At 33.5% G+C, this 20,989-nt stretch overlaps 1 protein-coding gene across 1 annotated transcript in view; it reads right to left on the reverse strand.

Moving 5' to 3' along the window:
• LOC124354610 (ubiquitin-protein ligase E3C) overlaps positions 1-19,567 on the reverse strand; it is a 58,344-nt gene extending 38,777 nt beyond the window's left edge. Inside the window, exons 1-3 of the mRNA XM_046805209.1 lie at positions 19,169-19,567; positions 11,366-11,572; positions 7,806-8,048 (exon numbers count right to left, since the gene is read on the reverse strand). Of these exons, the coding sequence (XP_046661165.1) occupies positions 7,806-8,048; positions 11,366-11,572; positions 19,169-19,288 (570 nt within the window). The 5' untranslated portion in view covers positions 19,289-19,567. The remainder of the gene's footprint in view (positions 1-7,805; positions 8,049-11,365; positions 11,573-19,168) is intronic.
• Positions 19,568-20,989: the final 1,422 nt, after the last annotated feature.

Raw genomic sequence — 20,989 nt, forward strand, 5'->3', positions numbered from 1 at the left:
TATCTAAATCTAGTGAGTGGCAGCTCTTTAATACCTTCCGGCAAAACATTAAACATTTTTATGCCTTGGTATAGAAAACTCTTCTGAGTTGCAGAGTATCTGCATCGTTCACTTATAAGTTTATTTTTGTTTCTAGTTGCATAGTTATGGACCTCAGACATTGCAGGCAAAAGTGCCAAGTTCCTCTTAACAAACAAGAGTGTGCTAAATATATACATAGAAGGCAATGAAAGGACACCTAACCTAATGAAGAGCTCTTTACAGTGGGCCTGCCAGTGTGCATCACAAATCAGACGGATTGCTTTTTTTTGCAGCACAAAAAGCTTCTGTACATATCCATGGTTTGCCCAGATTGAAGTTCCATAAGAGAGGTAGCTATGTATGTGGCCATAGTAAACACAGAGCAGAACACCAACAGAGACACTGCCTTTAAGTGCTCTGATCAAGAAAATGCCTTTTGAAATTTTGTTCGCAAGACTGTCAATTTGCTGATGCCATTTAAGATTGCTCTGGACTGTGAACCCCAAGAATTTTGAGTGGGTTACTTCCCCCCGATTGCTAAGACTGAAAGCAAGGTCCTGAGTTTTCCCGTCATTAAGGCTTAACTTATTTGCATTACACCAGTCATGAATGGTTTTAGTTTTGGCGTCGATTATGTAACCCACATTTTCTGCACTGTTACCCTGGACACACACTGCCAAATCGTCAGCAAATAGAAATGATTTTACTGAATGAGCATTTAGGTTGTACGGCAGGTCATTAACATAGAGTATGAAAAGCAAGGGTCCCAAAATGGACCCTTGTGGGACACCTTGTTGTACACTTAACTGTTTTGAGTAAGAGCCATTTAGGAATACGGATTGCCATCGATTGTTTAAATAAGATCTTAAGAACTGCACTACACTGTTGTCAATAGAATAAAAATACATCTTATCCAGTAAAATATGATGCGACACTGTGTCAAAGGCCTTGGACATATCAAATGATCTGAAAAGAACGTTCAGGTTGTTCTCCAGTCCTTCAAAACAATTCAAGATCAAATCCTGAGTAGCTTCAACAGTGCTATGGTTAGGTCTAAAGCCGTACTGATTCTTGGACAATAACTTATTTGATTCCAAGAAGGAGGAAAGTTGTTCATGAATGAGACGTTCCAAGACCTTTGACAGCGTCGGAACAATGGATATTGGCCTATAGTTGGCACAATCAACCCTAGGCCCTCTTTTGTGTATTGGAATGACCTTACTTACTTTTAGTTTGTCAGGATAAATACCCTGCTTAATACACAAGTTGAAAAGATATGTTAGTACTTCACAAATAGACCTAGCTGATAACTTCAGTATTGCTGCATTGGTGCCATATATATCAAGACAAGTGCTATTATTCAGTTGGTTTATGGCTAGGTAGACTTCTTCTACTGTAAAACTTCTAAGAGTGAATAACCCTACTGAATTGTTTCCTGTTGCACAGTTCTCACTATTGTCAAGAAAAACACTATGATTAGGCTTATTTACATCAGTTGGTATGCTATTACAAATTTGTTCTACACTGGTAAGAAAAAAATTGTTAAAAGCATCAGGCGTTAAATTAGCGTTAATATTGGGAGGCTTACTGTTAACATTTCTAAGCTGATTTATGACAGACCATGCAGCTTTTGATTTATTGTTTGAACTGTCAATTATGTTGTTATTATGATTAAGTTTGGCTTTTTTAATTTCTGCCTTGTACGTTCTCTTAAGAGCAATATAATTTTCTTTAGACCTGTTACAGTTAGTGTTGCAGAATAAATAGTAAGCATTGTCAAGTTGGACCTTTAATATTTTTAAGTCCTCATTGTACCATTTGTTGTTAGATTTACTATTTCTGTTGGTTATCCCAACAGTTTTCATAGGCGTTACGCTGTTTACCGCCCATAACAACAAATCAAAGAACTTATTGAACTTATTGTTTAAGTCATCCTTACTATTATATATAGCTAACCAATTTATACTATTAAGGTAAGTTAGAAATAGCTTAGAGTTCTGAGGATTGATAGGCCTAACAAGTTTCTTTAACTTAAGATTGTCTGAAGTCACGTTCATTGGTGTACTGAAAATGATGGCGTTGTGATCAGACACACCTGTGTGCAAAACGGAAGCATTCCATCTATCAGGATGTAAGGATGTAACAATATTGTCCAAACAGGAGCCCCTACTTGCCGCATTTGAAGATAGATTTGGCCTGGTAACATCCTTAATCGTTATGTGTAAACCAAAAGTTTTAGTTAAGTTATACAGCTCTAAGGTATCATTATTATCGGCTAACAGATCGATATTCAAATCTCCTGCGCATATAAAGTCAAAGTTCACACCATGCACACACGAGAAAACTGCATGCAGCTTGTCAAACAAAGCGCTGGTCTTACCTGTAGGTGGTCTATAAAAGCAAACGATGATGGTATTAAAATCAATTAACTGTATTGCTGTAAGTTCAAAAATTTGCTCTTCAACTACCAGTGATAACTTATTATATACTTGGAAACGCACATTCTCCTTCACAAAGATCACTGTACCACCATGAATCGCATTTGATCTAACAAAGTAGCTTGCAGTTTTATAATCTTGCAGTGTCAAAAAATCAATGTCAGAGTTAAGAACCCAGTGTTCAGAAACACAGATAACATCAGCACTGTGCAGTGATGCTAAATGATTCAGATAGTCCAGCTTGTTTGTTACACCCTGCGCGTTCCAGTACAGTAGCGTTAAGTTAGACAGGGCATTATTTGTTTTTGTTGGTAATGTAGAGCTATTTAAAATGTCTTCATCATTTGATTTGTGTTCATTTAGGTGTACCAGAGAATTTTTAGGTACGTCACCAATGTCTACTATCAAAATCATGTTCATAAAAATTCCACTACACAAACAAATCATCTTCGTATACTGAGGGGAAAGAACTAAATCACAAGCTACCCAAGTTTAAGAAGAGTAAATCCAAAGACAAAACATTGTACTTAGAAAAATTAGATTTATGTGGATTGTGTCTACAATGTAGAGGTAATTAACACTCTTCTTATAAATTTAGAACAAGGGATACACTTTATGTCAATTTTTCAAAAAGAAAGAACATATTCAGAAGGTCTGTTCATTGAAGGCAGTTTAATTACAGTTTAGTTATTTGAAGAGGATTAAGACAATGGTGATGATTTGTATACAGTCACCAACGATGAACATTGTTTTGATAAAATATAAGTCATTCAAGTTGGTTCAAATTATGTGTTTGACGAACCCAGAAAAAAAAAATAAATAAAATTTTGTTTACATAAAAAAATACAGTACAATTTGCCAGTAAAATTATTTTATACTATATACGAGACATGTTTTTTTCACATATAAAAAAAAATCAAGTACAATTTTTCTAACAATTTTATTTTAATATGAAAGCTCACACTTTTATCTACTTTTTCTTCATAATTGCCATCAATATTAAGGCACCTATCATATCTAAAAACAACTTTTAGTATGCTGTCTTCATAGAAGATTGCCGTCTGAATTAACAGAGACAGCGACACAATCATTTTAAAGCAATTGTCGTTGTTCTGGCACTAACCTTTAAGATGCTTCTTCAGATGAAAAAACAAATGCTATTAACTGGACGCTAAGTTGGGGCTGTTTGAGGGTTATTCTAATTGTTCCAACAAAATGCTGTGATAATATCTTGAGTTTGTTTTGCCGCATATGGACAGACATTACCATACAGCAAAACGTGCTTCTTGATAAAAATGTCATAGAGAACACTTCATGAAGCTTGAAGAAAGTCTTCTAATAATGAAAAAAATTATTAAATATCTGTTCATTTTCACTTTTTCATTCACTTTCTGCACCAATTTGTCAGTGATCATTGAAGGCTGTCTACTCCTTTTCTCATCCTGAACCTTCTTTTGGCCATCTTTTAAAGCTCTTACCTTTTTGAATAGCATTACAATACTAATAATGATTTTTGATTACACTTCACAATTCCAGTGGTAAATTTCAAGTGCTTTCACGCCTTTAGTATCAAGCAAACAAATAACAGCATGTACCTCACAGTTCGTGGGATTTTCGATTGACAAGGAAATGATGACCATTCTACAGCTAGGAAAAAGCTCCGTCCTTTGATAGCTAGGATGATGTATTACACTATGGTCTTGTTTCGTTTTGACTATAATATTGTATGCCAAAGATCTTCTGATCACAACTATAATTAACATTGCAAAGAAATAAACCTCAATGTGTTAAAGAGGAATACATTCTACATGAACAGATCATACATGAGATTTCATCCTTAACCATTACTTCAATTGACATTCAATATGAAACTTCCAAAGATAAGAAACTCCTTTCTTGGCAACAAGAAAATTGCACAATAAATCAAACAAGCTGAGTAAAATCATATGAGATTTTAAAGTGTGACAAATTTAGATTATCCAAATAGTAAAAAGAAAAAAAAATACTGTAATTGAGTGAAAGTCAATGTTAAAAGTTAGTTACAAGATGAGATTTCACCACACTTGTGTTGTAGTACCCTCACTATCTCAGTGGAACTTCTATTATTTAATCACTGCTATGAATTTTAACTCAATGAACAAAAAAACTCTCGTTAATGTACCGCGTAACAAAATATTTCAATAAACATCATCTTCAGACTTGAAATTTACACGAAACTTCATTTCTACACAGATGAGAAGAAGTTCTGTGATGGTTCTTCATATCCAACCAAGGAATTTAACTGAGCGTCATTGAATTCTACCACTTAGTACGTTGACACCAATTTCTTTTTTTATCTGCCACGTGAATGTAAAAATTTCTTTTCTGTATAATTTCTGTATATCCGACCGCAGGATATCTTGAGAACGAAATGAGCTATAGCCTTGAACTTTAGCTTGTGACCTTAGCAAAGCTTGTTATGTAACAAGTAGCACTGCATAATCCTCCTTATTATAAGAACTATAACCAACAAGGGCCAAAATGGATTCCTACCAGTCACTTGTGTGATAGGATCATTAAAACCGCCATCTTCTGACCAAAGATGGAAATGAAATACAAAGTCATTGTTCAACTCAGACCTCATTTAAACACTGATAAGACTTTTATTTGCCAACCAACTCAACCATACAAGCCAGAATCAGGTAATCAGAATATTCCAAAACTATAGCAACCATTGCTAGAGAGAGGAAATCACACTAAAACAATTCAATTATCGGTGTTACAGTGTGAATAACTTTTTCCAAGCCAAGGATTGCTCAAGGTATTCCAGAGTCACAACGTTCCCCAAGTCGAGATGATGTTGGTCTGGACATTCCAAGGTTAGGCCATGATTACTCTTACAGATCGGATCAACTTAATATGTCTACTAAAAACACAACAAAAAGCCCTCGAACTCTTTTCTGTTAAACTTGTGGCATATTTGGACTATGTAGACAGGGGGAGTAGTGTTATGTACTGACAAATAGTTCAGCTGGTTAAAGTTGTATTCATCAACCTCTGATGTGATATTTCATGTTTATTATTGCTGATACTGTCATAGTTAAACTTAGGAAGAGAATAAACCTTGTTTCCTCAATGTTTTAATATTTAATATATATGAACAAAGAGTGTTTTGGTTAAATGCCAGAAAAATATTTAATTGGGTTTGTTAGTTAATTTTGGTTTCTTTGTTTGATTGTGAATGTTACAACAATACAAAACATAATGGGTTTTTATTGATGAACTTGGTTTTCAACTCTTGTTTGAAAATATTGAAGCATTTTAAATTCCACAGAGGTTCAGAGGTTCTCATATTTTTACTTTTTCCAAGGCTTGATAAACAGACTTAACTTTACTCTGTTCATTTGATAATTATTGTCTTGAATACTTAATCCTTTGACTAGGTGGGTTTTTTTTTGTAAAAGTGCCCTAAAATATAAGTTTTATATTTTAAACTTTTTTACGTGTTTTTGGGTTGACTACTGGAGGAGTAAATAAAAAGTAATATATAAACACACAATTTAAAATTTTTTTGTGTTATTCTACGAGATATTCTATACAAAATATGAGTATAGAATAAAATATTGTTAGTATTTTCTAATAAACATAATAAAGTCAACCAGCAAAATAAAAATGAGGTTACAACATATATCAGATATAACAACAGAATTGTACACATACAGTTCTCTTAGTGGGAATGATGGAAACTACTTGAAAGTTGTTTCTTATCCATTTCGATAGATATACGTACTCAGGTGAAAAATTATTCATCACAAAACATTACTGAGAAAACTGTTTAGCACAATAGTGCTTCCCGCATGGCTATCAGGATTATCGCAGGTGACGCGTATTGCAGTCCCGAATTTGTTGTGGGATACTAATCAAAGGATTACATGACATAACTTTGGCAGTTCAAAATAGCTTTAATTGGTAAGTATTCTTTGTATTCTTATTGTGAATGTGCATTATCGTGAAGTATTTATCCAAGTATAAGAGCAGATTGAATCATGTAGTTTTGATCAAATCAACTCACGTTCTTGTGATCTTTAGTCTTTGTATTATTTCTGGTGGAATTCGACAGATTAAAAATTATAAAACTGTTTACATGTTTGTTAAGTATTTATTTCAAATACTATATTTCTGTATACAGATTTTAAAGATGTACCACTTTCAAGCCGCCAGTCCTTAGAGCGTGAGGTTCATTCTTAAAAAGATTGTGAGTTGTGTCAACATCACTGACATTTTTTGAAGATTAATTAATTTTCTTTTACAGTTCACATAACATAAATTGCAAAACAATTTATTTTAGCCAGTATCATACTGAAAGATTGTCATCATTAACACATTCGCTGCTGGTGACGACAATTATTGTCATACAATACTGGCATGCCATGCGGATGACAACAATAGCAGACTTCTGCTCGCTTGGCCGCCATTACCTCAGTGTGAGCCTAGCAGTTGCCGTAGAATATTGTGCCATTTTCAGCTTGTTGTGCCTGTTTCATACATTCTTCATTCGCAATCCATTAGTGGTTCGCAATTTTCATTCGCTGGCTGTGCTGTATTGTTTATTGTGTGTAGTGTATAGTCTTAATCAGCATAGTATGCATTTCTATTTGATATTATCATCCACCCACTAGTCAATCATATTCTGCCTTGGAAATCTTAGTACAATCCTTATAGAACCATCTTCTACATGTATTATCACACTGCATGCTGTGTTAGAATTTGGTCTTTTATGCTACAACCACAGGGATTTGGCATTGTAGAAGCATTCAGATAGCAAAACATAATATTGATTGTAACTGAGGCACTCCACAAATTATTTCAAAAAGGCTTATGTTATGTCTACAGTTCAATTCCCTATATTACTACAGACTATTAAAAATAGAATAGAAGTTTTATACTAAAAATTACTACTAAATTGATGATGGATGAATTGACTGTTGTTTGTACTTAGAATCAATCAATACAATTTTTCTCTACACTAGGAGAAATCTGTGTAGTAAATTTCAATCTTTACGACATTTCTATCAAAATGTATCAGACAGATGGAGCAACACGGATGGATTGTCCTTTAACCTTTTGACCCTAAAATCAATAAAAGCTCTTCCTTGAACCAACAGGAGCATATGTACCGAGTTTGAAGACTGTAGGATATTTCTATCGAGAGTTATCACAGAAATGGACAAACAGATTAATGGAGCCCTGGTGGTTTACTGGAATATTATTCCTGCTGTAGTAACTTCTAAATAAATTCTAAATCATACATTCTCTAATTTTGCCACAACTTTCAGAAGTTTCTATCACACTTCTTCATAGACCTACCTGTACAAGGAAACCTATGGCACGATCTCTACTAAGTTTTATGTCTTTCTCCAGAACTCCTTGAGAGGTAACGATCTCAAAGATCCGCAAAGGAGTTGGGACCATTTCTCGACTCAGCGATGACCCAAACCCAGACATGCAGATCTTGAGCAGCTTTCGGAGGCGGAAGTTCCACAGTGCATCTTCCATGCAAGCAACCATCAGACGTTTACAGTGCTTCAATACAATCCGACATATGTATATCTGAAACAGTGAAAGGCAATGTCTACATTATTGAAAATTAAATTCTTAAATCTTTATTAGTAAATTATCATTAATAAGTAGTGTGACACTAAAAAATCTAAAATCACTAACTGCTTCCCTCAGGCAAAAAACAATACATTTTACTTCAGCTACAACTACATTAAATCCACACCCTGATTTATTTTCCCTCTGCATAGCTTTATTTTTTTTCATGACCTATTTGCTTACAATATAATATTGCAAAAATTATAAATAAACTTCATGGATGTTAATATGATTTAACTTCATCAATGTACCTATTTTTTAACACAAAAATGTATTCAACTGGGCAATGAAGAAAATATTTTCTCAATTCTTGAACTGCGTGTTAGATTACGATAAAAATATTGGAGGTATTGATATGAGGGACCAGATACTTGAAAACATTCTAATGGAAAGAAAACAAGGTACAAAATGGTACATAAAATTGTTCAAAAGGTTGCTCAACATTACTGTTTTAAACTCCTACATTATTTGGAAATCCAACCATGCTAATATTGATCACCTTACATTTAGGTTAGGGCTAGTAAAAGAGATATTAGAAAGATTTCAAACAGATGCGCCAAAACAAATTCATGTAAGACCCTCTGCTGAGCCCCCCGCCTGCACATTTGACAGAGCGACATTTCATTAAAGAAATTCTCCTCACTGGTGAAAAAGCTAAGCCCCAAAGAATGTGCAGTATGCAGTAAAAGGGGGAAAAGAAGAGACACAACTTACTGATGCCGACAGTATGAGGCTGGACTTTGTCTTGAAGATTGCTTCAAGAAATACCATACTCTCACAAAAATGTTTTAAATGTAAGTAAGATAAGTACTTATTTTTAAGTGAGAAAATATTTGTTTAAATAGTCAAATAGGCCTAGTGTTTTAAAAGGTTAAATACAGTTATGTTAAAAAAATTCAGAAATTCATGTAATATAATAAATACATTAGTTTAATCATGCAAGAGCTAAAAAATGTCAAAAAAGGTTAAAAACAGCAAAACATGTGGCACAGAAGGGAGGGGACTGGTCAAAAATAAAAATTGTGTTGAAAGGTTAACACCTTCACTACGACTCTATACCGAGTGAGACCAACTACTCTCCTTTCTATTCACAACCGTAAGACGCCTGCCGTAGTCAACATGTTAAATTACTGCACAATAAAGTACCATTGGAATTGTAATAAAAATTGTAAAATATTTGGTATGTTGTAAACTTTTTATAACTATATTGATTTTTTTATTATTTGACTTTAAACATTTTCAACAGGTGCCATTTGGATAATATTGAAGTAAATCACAAATTTATTTTCTTGAGCTTTCCTCTTGTTTGTCATAACTTAAATGCAAAGTTATACATTTGTAGCTTTACTCGTTCTGGAGTTTACAATTCTTTAAAAAAATTGAAAATGCCGGCTACCAGCTAAACAAACATTTCCTGGCCTACGTTTATAAGACTTTTTTATTTGCAATCATGAGTAATACCAACCACAGAAGTTTGTGACACCCTTTTCTGAGCACTGTATATTCGTTAAATACGTTACAGAGTAAAATCTTGAAATGTTACCATTGCAAATATGTATATATATATATATATATATATATATATATATATATATATATATATATATCTTTATACATATATATATATATATATATATATTTCTTGTGTACGTGTGTATGTCACTGAACTCCTCCTAAATGACTGACATATTTTGAAAAAAATTTTTGTGTGTGTTGAAGGGGATTTGAGAATGGTTTAGATTCACGATTCAGTCCAATTTTCCAATTTAAATTATTTATTTCATTAATTTTTTTATTTATAAACTGTTGTTGATTTTGGAATGTTTTACATTGGATCGGGCAGACTGCACTAGGCTACTTCACTTTCAGCTGAAGTTCATCAAAGAGACAGAAACATTTGTTTACATTTAAATTTTAGAAAGTATTAAATTATTGTACAGTTTTTGATTAGCAGTGAATGCAGATTTCAAAGACGAAGTTATAGTCACCAACAGTATAATATTACAACACAATTATATGTTTAATTCATTTAAGTAGCATTTTAAATGTAATTGATATTTATAGCCTTGAAAGCATAGAGTAAGCATAAACATATAAAAATAACATCACTTCTTACTTCAATATTTTCTGTAATCACTTTGGGGCACAGAGGTTATCCAGATATAAAATTTAAACACTTTTAACTCAAATTTTAAGTATGCAGCTTAATTAGTAGGCCTAGCATAATGCGGGAATTAAAGATAATGTTACAATCTATATTTTGCTACAAATATAAAAACTTTTATAAACCCCAACTTAGATGTTTTTTGTAAGAAGTATGCTTTTCAGACGTTTATATTTATATTTTATATAGGCTACATGTATATTTTCTTGCCAACAAACTCAACTGTGTCACCACAAATATCTTAGGCCAGATGTATATTACAATGGGTATAAGTATACACTTTTAGAAATATTTTCTTGATCGTGGCAGCATAGCAAACTCAACCATGGCATAGAAAATATAATTCTTTCAAATCAGAAGTACTCACCTATACGCAGAGTAACAAATAAGAGCCATTAGCAATTTTACTTATCAATTCAAGCTGTTAACCATGGACACTAACATAATACATAACAAAGAAAAGCTTACTTCCATTCCTAAACTCCACAGAATCCTACCATGCATTATACCATTAATTGCTATTGTCTTTGACTTAAGGATTCCTCCACACTTGCCTAAAATAGTTCAATTGTTACTGAAATCATTGGAGCAATTCAATAACTATCATGGAATGCCTTCTAAAAACCGTTTTAACTCTACGACTTCAGGGTCCCAAAATACTGTTCTTTCGACTTAAATCTAAAATAAATCAGGAGATTGGAATAGCTTTGTGACTTTCAATTATCTCAGGAGTGTTAGAGTGTCATAGAAAAAGAATATGTGAATACAATGTCCTGTTTTTCAACAGAAAATTGTGTGTGGTAGCCGCGGTTAACTACTAGTATGTATAAATATATATATATATATATATATATATATATATATATATATATATATATATATATATATATATAATAGTGTATATATACATCTTCAATAAAAACAGAAAAATGGAACATAAAAATTCTCTATATTTCGTCTAAACAAGACATTTTCAAGAGATAATATATATATGTAGTGATAGAGAAGGATTAAGATAAGAAAATACAACATATAAAATAAGGCACACCAAAATTGAGAAGTTATATCTTTAAATAACATTAGTTATAAATGAGATAGTTATTCTCACCAGTCGAGTAGTATCAACGTCTGCTTTGTAGAAGAAAAGCAGTTTCTGCACAAGTAGTGTAAGAGTTGCACTGTCTGGATCCAAATCAACTTTCTTGGTAGTGGCATCGAATTCCTGTCTATGAATATTCTTCTGTGACTGGCGGACAATGTAGCTTCGCAAATATGACTGTATTGTTAATGTACTTTTTTCTCTACGGCGACACTCCTAAAATAAATAATTTGTCAATAATATGATAATTATTAGATTAGAAAAGAACACTATCCAATCAATGGTAAAATTTTAGCTTTTATAACTAGGAATAAGTCATTTAAGAGGCAGTCCTAAATATCATTTGGTACAGAGGTAAGGTCAGTGGCAGAAGTCCTCATCCGGCACTGCAGACAGCATGCAGCTACAGCTGCTCGTATGTTACCTATAAAAGCAGTATTCACGTTTATTGCCACCTGATTCGTTTACCTCCACTTGCAATGACCGCTATATGATGCCTTTTACAACAGTTTAATAATTAATGGCTCACTAATAGGGTTATTAAATCCATCTAATAAGAACATTTTAGAATACAAGGGCGGTTTGATAAATCAGTGACTTTTTGAATAAAACAAATTTTTCAGCAAATAAACATTTTTTTCAATATAATCTCTTTTTAGCTCCATACACTCAGTCCAGTGTTTTCCTAATTTTTTTTTTATTCCCTCCAAATAATAAGTTTTTTGAAGGCTCTCAAAATAGGCGTTTGTTTCAGTAATGACTTCTTCATTCGACCCAAATCTCCTACCATCCAGCAATTTCTTTACGTTTGAAAATAGGAAATAGTCGCAGGGGGCTAGATCTGGAGAATGTGCTGGATGGGGTAGCAGTTCGCAGTCCAATTCCTGAATTTTTGCCATCATGACTAGACAAGTATGCACACGTGCATTGTCTTGAAGGAACAGCACTTTTTTCTTCGCCAAATACAGCCGTTTTTGCTCCAAATCAACGTTGAATGTTTCCAAAAGCTTTGAATAATATTCGCCAGTGATCGATATAACCTTCTCAAGGTAATCGATGTAAATGACACTCCGTGCATCCCAACAAACTATGGCCATGATCATGTTGGCTGACAGACTTACCTTGGTCTTCTTTGTTGACTAAACCCATTGTCTCGATTGTTTCTTGGTCTCTGGCATGTTGTGATGGATCCAAGTTTCATCCACAGTTACAAGACGGCACCAAAACTTGTCCAGATTATGGCTGAACATCGCTAAACACTCTTTTAAAGTGGTCACATGGTTGAGTATGAGTAATCATGGCACCTATCTTACGGAGAGTTTTTTCATGTCATTCGTGTAAAATGTGATATACCCATTCAGTTGAGATACCTACAACATGAGCCAATTCACGAACTTTCATTCTCTGACCATCCAATATCATTCCAAGAATTTTATCAACAGTTTCTGGCATGATGACTTCTTTTGGGCGACCCGAATGTTCAGATCACTAGTGCTGGTACAACCGCAACAGAGCTCTGTAAATCACTTCTTAACCATCGAAGCTGAAGGTGCTGAGTCCCTGTAGTATTTATCAAGTCTTTCCTTAGTCTCAGTGATGAATTTTGTTTTACATAAAAAGTAATGCTTAATCAGCACACAAAATTCACTTTTTTTCCATTTTTTTGAAAATTCACAAGGTTTAAACGGCTATCAAACACCAACTGCACAACGCAGCTTGCTCAAAATTAGAGTTGTCTATTGATAGATTACAGCTGACTTGAGCATTGTTGCATTTAAAAGTTACAATATGGGATATTTAAAAATTCAATGACTTATCAAACCGCCTTCATTTATTTTATAAATTCTGTATTTAAAAGAACTCTTCCATTAACACCTTAATTGTGAGTCAATACTAGATAATCTTGATTACTCTCAATCAGATTCTGTGCCTAAAGGCGTCTGCCACAGGCATCATGTTAAAATCCTAAGTATTTATTCACTGCAAGGGATATTTTATAATAACCATACAACTCACAGTTTTCATACAAACAAAATACTATATACAGGGTGTCCAGCAGCCATTCGAACAAACTTTGCCACATTGTTCAGCAGGCCAAAACTAACAAATAATGCAATATAACAGGTGCCCTATTTCACTTCGTTTAGCGTCTGTCTGTCTGTATGTTTTTTGGGAAAAAAATTACTACTCAAAAACCACTTAAGATACAGAATTCAAATTTAACAGGTATGCAGTCCATACTGGCGTTGGTCCTTTTCAGTGGAAAAAATAAAACAAATATCTCATTGCATTTCAAAATGGCGGCAGTTCAAAATTTTCAAATTGTATTAGTTTTGAAACGGCTACTTTGACAACAAATTCACCAGGATAACTTTTTTTAGCATATTTTATTACCAATTCAACAATTTTTGTTTCAAAAAGATTGAATAACAAATAACTGAGTTACAGCACCAAACGTAAAAACAGGTTAACTCCATGCATTGCAAGTACATACAACAATGTAGTGGATTTTTACGAATAAACTTTTTAAGGTTGTCGAATAAACCCATTGCGAGCTCAGTGACCCCAGTTCCGTTGTCCTAGTGCATACTGTTCGTTCGTAGTGACTGTTTTCGCTAACCCTGTTTTGTTCTTGTTTCGTTTTTTGTCATGGCAAGTTTAAGTGAACAACGTGCAGCTGTGAAATTTTGTTTTTTACTTGGTAAAAATGCTGCAGAAACTATTTTAATGTTGAATACAGCTTACAAAGATGATGCTATGGGGAAAACTCAGGTCTACGAGTAGTTCGCTCGATTTAAAAATGGCGACATGTCGATTGAAGACAAACCTCGTTCTGGACGTCCATCAACCTCTCGAACGGACGAAAATGTTGAGAAAATTCGTGAACTTGTGCTCACCGACCGTCGACAGACAATTGAGGAACTATCAGAGAGTAGTAGGTTAACTTGGAGCTCGGTTCAGCGAATTTTAACAGGAGATTTAGGACTGAAAAGGGTTGCTGCCAAATTTGTTCCTCGACTTCTGACTGACCATCAAAAGGCACATCGAGTTGAAACTTGCCGCCTTCTGAAAGAACATCTCGAAAATGATCCCGATTTTCTGGAAAAGGTAATTACTGGTGATGAGTCATGGTGCTATGGTTATGACCCAGAAACGAAGCAACAGTCAAGCCAATGGAAGTCGCCATCTTCACCTCGTCCAAAAAAATGTCGGCAAGTCAAATCAAACATCAAAACCATGTTGATTTGCTTTTTTGATGCTAAAGGCATTGTTCATTCTGAGTTTGTTCCTCCAGGTCAGACTGTCAACCAAACATTTTATTTGGAGATTTTAAGAAGATTGCGCAACAGTGTTCGCCAGAAAAGACCCGATTTGTGGCAGACTGGAGACTGGTTCTTCCACCACGACAACACACCGGCACACACAGCCATCTCAGTTAGGCAGTTTTTAGCCAAAAACGGCATGGTTCCACTGCCCCACGCACCTTACTCGCCTGACCTCGCTCCATGCGAGTATTTTTTTATTTCCACACATGAAAAGAGGCTTGAAAGGTCAACGATTTGAAGAGGTGAAGAAAAAAACGAAGCTCGAGCTTGCAGCCATTTCTAAAGATGACTACAAAAAATGTTTTGATCAATGGAAATACCGTTGGGACAAGTGTATTAGTTGTAATGGAGATTATTTTGAAGGAGATAAGGTCGTATTGTAAAAAAATTTGATAATATATAATTTTTATAAAATAATTCCAGTTTTTTTTTGGGTACCCCCTCATATAAGAGCTACAAGAATTTTAAAACCAAGTAATTGGATTAAATATTATGAGGAATATCATAAAATAACTTTAGATTGTAGTAAAAGAGGCTTTTTCTCCAATCTCAAGTCTCAGTTTTGGAAAGTGAAACTTGCAAATTCATTTTGAGCCATTTTTTGGAATATCCTCGGACAGTTGAATCTTACACACATCGCACTATAAATTTTGTCGATCCACTAACAACAGCAAACACTCAAACGATAAACCAGCTTGAATATTTGTGAAAAAGTCATGTAAAACAGGCACAAAGTCCCCAAATTTGGCTAACCATCTCACTGAATATCTGTAGGCTTTGATTTTAAAGTTAGTTTTTAATATTTTTATTTGTTGTTGATAAAATCAAATGTAAAAATTACAATTAACACGATTTAACCCAATTAAAAATGTATACCTATTGTTTATTTGATTATTTTGGCTGAATCGATAATCAATCTGCTAAAAAGTGTGAAATTGTCCAGATTCCATCCAAAGCCACATCAGCATACGCTGCTACATATAAGAGGCGTGTTCAGAAAGTAAGTACCATTTCATTCTACTGCCACCGTAGCGCTGCAATCGGTATTCCGTGCATGCGCACTAGTTGTCCTTGTTCACTAGCTATCGACTCACGCCACTTTAGTTTTCCTACGTTGTGTTTTCAGTTTTCTCTGAACGTTTAAGACAATTGGTGATCCCACCGATTTTGAGATTCATTCTGTAATAAGATTTTTTAACGCAAGAATGTGAAACCGGCTGAAATTTATCGTTAACTGCAAGATGTTTACAAGGAAGACATGATGAGAAAATGGGTTAGAATGTTCAATGGCGGTCAAAAAAATGTGCATGATGAGAATCGGAGCGGTCGGCCTTCTCTCATCACCAATGATCTTGTAAGGGCAGTTGCCAAAAAAATTCAACAGAACAGACGTTTCACTATAACAACCCTATCTGATGATTTCCAACAAATTTCATGCACTATTTTGTACGAAATTGTTGATATGCTTAGGTTATCGCAAGCTGTGTTCCTGATGGGTTCCAAAAATGCTCACTGACGTGCACAAAACCAAAAAACTCAGAAGTCTTTTGACTTTTCTCACACGGTGCAGTGATGATGCGGAGGATTTTTTAAACAAAATTGTGACAGGTGATGAAACTTGGGTCTGTCATGTCACACCGGAATCCAAACAGTCAATGGAGTGGTGACACACGTAATCCCCGAAGAAACAAAAATTTTAGATGAGAATGTCGGCACAAAAAATCATGTGCACTGTCTTTTGGAATCAGAATGGTGTTTTGCTGAATGATTTTCTCCCACGAGGTAAAACCATTAATACGGCGAGGTATTTAGAAACCTTAAGCAAACTAAGGCAGGCAATTCAAAACAAACGGAAAGGAATGCTCAGTTACGGAATTGTGTTGCTCCATAACAATGCACGGCCCCATACCGCTGGTGACATTCAAACATTGGTTCGACAATCGTTGGGAGCAGTTCAATCACCCGCCCTACAGCCTGGACTTGGCACCTTCTGACTACCACTTGTTCCTACACATGAAGCAAGAGCTAGGCGGCCAGCGCTTTGAAGTCGATGATGAAGTGAAAACTGCCATGGAGTAATGGCTATATTCGCTGGCAGGAACCTTGTACGAAGAGGATATAGGAAAATTGATCTCCCACTACAACAAGTGTTTGAACATCAGTGAAAACTATGTTGAAAAATATTTAAGGTTTGGGCTTTCATGTAAAAATAAAATTGTGTTAAAAAATTGTTTTACTTCTTTTTTTTTAATGGTACTTACTTTCTGAACATGCCTCGTATTTCAATATTCTATTTGATTGTTTTGGTGGCCATATATTGAACTAGCTGGGGAGACTTTCATAAACGGCCTACACTTGTTAATCGATTATTATTGAATGATTTGATATATTATCTAACTTCAATATTATATAATAATCGTATGCAACAAGAATTACATTACATTAACAAAAATAATACATTGCAATTCTTAAAAAAATAAATATGACAATGATATTAACATATAACAAAACCAACTTTTATCTAGACCTACATTTCAGAGAAACGTTACAATATTTATAGATTGCCTAAATCGTAGTGAGTAACCACTTTTGTGAAATAGAGAAAAGGATTCTCCTCAGACAGGTGCACTTCCATGCAGTGCAAAAAAATCACAAAGATTATCTGCTAGACAGTCTATCCCTATTCCACTCCTCAAATTTCTCTGAAATTTTGCCAAGAACTATCTCATACAGTTTCCTCATATTCATTGCCATTTTCAACTTCTTAAAAATAGTTACTTCTTCTTTTTATTATTTTAATCATTAATCAGTTGAAGTCATAGGCCTATGTTAAGTTAAATAAAGGTTAGTATAAAATCGTTCAATTTATTTTAAAAGAATCAAAACATTTGATAAAAACAGCCAAATAACGAGTGTAGCCCGCTTATACAGTCTCTCCCTGTCACAAAATCTCAAAAATATTTTCATTAACCCTTTTACTGCCGGCCATTTTTTTATCGTACCAGTCAAAATTGCCAAGGGGGAAAATCGCTGTTGTGCATTCATTTACAAAAAATGCTGTATCTTTTTTATTTTTCATTAGATTTGTATTAATTTTTACTTTATTTACTCGTATTTAAATGCTGTTTTTCAAGTAATAAAAAGAAATTTTAATTTGAAACAAACTCATTATTTAATTTTAAAAATTATGTAAATAAAAAATAAATAAAAAAATAAAAATTGTGTTTGGCATCTGATAATTTATTTTTTAAATTATACTAAAATTTTGAGCATGATATCATTATAAACTAGAGCAATTGCTTAGAACATATACCAAATTTGAAGGTGCTACCTTGAAACATAGCTGCACTATGAGGATTTTCCCAAAACTGGTAGGCCTCCTCTAGGCCTACCAGTGGAAGTTGAAGGTAAACTTATCTGTGCCACATCCCCCTCACTATCTAATAACTCCTCATTATCTGATGGTAAGATAAAGTCAGGATCGTCATCAGTGTCATCCACATCACTTTGATTGTCATCAATAGCCCTAACACTAATATCAGAATCGTTCTCGGCATCTGAATCTGACAAATTCTGAAGGAAATTGTCACTCAGTTCGTCTTGCACTTGTACACCACCATCGATTAGACTGTTAATTATTGTTCCCTCACTCACAGGAGAGTTAGATGTAACTCTTTTACTCATTTTATCCTTGATCAACAAAAGTAACACTTCAAAAAACTTTCGATAACATTGTAAACAACAACAATGAACGAAGATTTCAGTAATCTAACCCGATCATCTGGTTTTGACAGCTGTCTAGGTAGTTCGTCAATTCTAGTCAAAGACGACGAAAATAGAAATCCAAAGTTCTTCAAATGGCTTCTTTCATTATCCTTTCCTCCTAAACAACCAAAATACCGAATATTTCGGCATTTGAACATAACAGTAGCCAGTAACAATAAAAAAACAGACGTCCGACATATCGGACGTTGGCGTTTTCGGCAAAAATGCCGACGTCCGATATGTCGGACGTCGGCAGTAAAAGGGTTAAATAAATTAAATATTTTCAAGTTAGATTCAAGCCATGACAAATTTTCTCAGTCAGTAAATTTATGGAAAACTGAGATCAAGTATCTAAAGCTCCTTCAAGTTTTAATATTAAGCCTAGGCCTAGCCTACAAGTAACACAACATGTAACATGGGCTATGCAGAAGTGTATCGGTTATGGGTATGTATCAAAACATTACGTTGTATCAAAACAATATATCATATCAAAACATTACATCAGAGTATGAAAGCAGAATTATTGGGGTAAATACGATTTTACAAAATTACACAATTCTAAATGTGAAATTTGTGAGCTTAATAAAAAGCTCTTTCCAATAGTTAAGTTTAGTTAAAACTATATTATAATAAATTTATATAAAAAAGCTAGGCCTATTTGGATGAAGGAGCTTTTGGCTTTAAATGGAAAACAATTTTCATAACATTTCTCAATTCTTACCTCTCTTTTTAAACGTTCATAATGAGCCCTATTTAGAAGTTCATCACGCTTTTCTTTTTTACTTGCACCTGATAAATTTTGTTCTGGTGTTCTTCTAAATTCACCCTCAAAACTATACATAGTACTTTTTATATAAACACGGAAACCACTCAGAATTACAAAACACAAAAGTCACTCTGAACAATATTTAAGGTTATGTTATTGTAAACAGCTAAAATATTTGGTATACAAATATTGAAAGTGTCATTTAGATTAAGATGTATTAATTACTCTGCTTACTAATATAAATACAAAATATAAATTATGAAGTTATATAGAAAAATGGTTATAAAAATGAAAATAACTTGATTCCGATAATCAAAGATATCCACTACAACCTCAATCTCATTGACAAATGACAATCAGATTGCATTTATGAATCATATGTTTATGTGATGTCAAAGCCAGACCAGAAACTCAATATTGATCAAGATTACCAAATGACAAGGCCAGTAGTATTAACTTTAAATTCATATATAATAAATGTGTTCAAATTAATACACATAGAAAACAACAAAAACACTGCATTTAATACTTTTTTTTGTCATATCAGCGTTCATTACTTTTATCTATGATATTTTTTACCAATAAAATATATATTCATATCTTCGTCAACTCTTCATTGTATTGAAGTTATAATATATTAAATATATAACTTTATTTAGAATATTGTTTCAATCATTATACACAAAAGCAACCCTCTCATTCATATTTAATAGTAATTTCAATCTAGTTTTGAACTTGTTGACTTTAATGTACTTAAGAAGTATGTTGATTATTCGTAAAATACTTTAGGTAAAGAGGAGTTCAAATTTAATCGTCCTATATATTTGGGATTATCGTTGAGTACAACTTTAATAGTGTTATAGGAAGATATGTACAGATTGAATTCATTTGTTTTGAGCATCTTGACATTACTGTATCTAATCTTTCGACATCACTCTAGCTATATATTTATTTCACTTCCAACGGTAAACCCAATGTACAACAATAGTAAAAAAGATCTATTAATATCAACATAATCATTTTGTGTTAAATTAGAACACTAAACAGGTGACAACAGTACAAAATAATCTTATCAAAAGAGCATAAATATAGTAATGAGTTAATAAATCACAATAATACATATATGATAATTAATAATAACACAGTAATAATTTATAATAACAAGTAAGAGATAACGTAAAATATATATCAGTAACCTTTTCCATTGTAAATGTATTTTGTTAATAATAAAATTTATTAGATTTTTAATATCTAAAACTGTGATTATTTAATTATGTACTGCAATCCGGATACACCTGTAGTAAAGTTATGCTGTAAGTAAAGTAATGCTTTCGGAATGAAGCAACAACACTGGTAAGTCCAATAATTTGTCATTTTTCAGGCGTGCAAATTACTTAACGTAGGAATACTAATCACTGCTTGAATATAAATGTTTCTTCGCTTAGCTGCAGATCATTTCTACCAGTTTACAGTGTCCTTCATAAATTAATAAAAACTGTTTTCGGCCAGCTAGAATCGGTTAAAATACCACTGTGACGAATTCACCACAATGACGTCGGACAACTCAACGCATTCTCTTGTATTAGATGCAAAATAGTCTTAAATACATGGCACCAAAATTAAATTATACATCTGATTACCGTTCTAACTTCTCCTCTTAGTCTGTATCTTGTATAGAGCAGTCAATTCTAACGTGAGCGAACTTACATAATCCCGTTTTGAAATTCCATTGGAAGCTGAATACATCCAGGTTGACGTTTTAAACTTAAGAAAATC

Source organism: Homalodisca vitripennis, chromosome 2, assembly GCF_021130785.1.
Source record: "Homalodisca vitripennis isolate AUS2020 chromosome 2, UT_GWSS_2.1, whole genome shotgun sequence".
NCBI lineage: Eukaryota > Metazoa > Arthropoda > Insecta > Hemiptera > Cicadellidae > Homalodisca > Homalodisca vitripennis.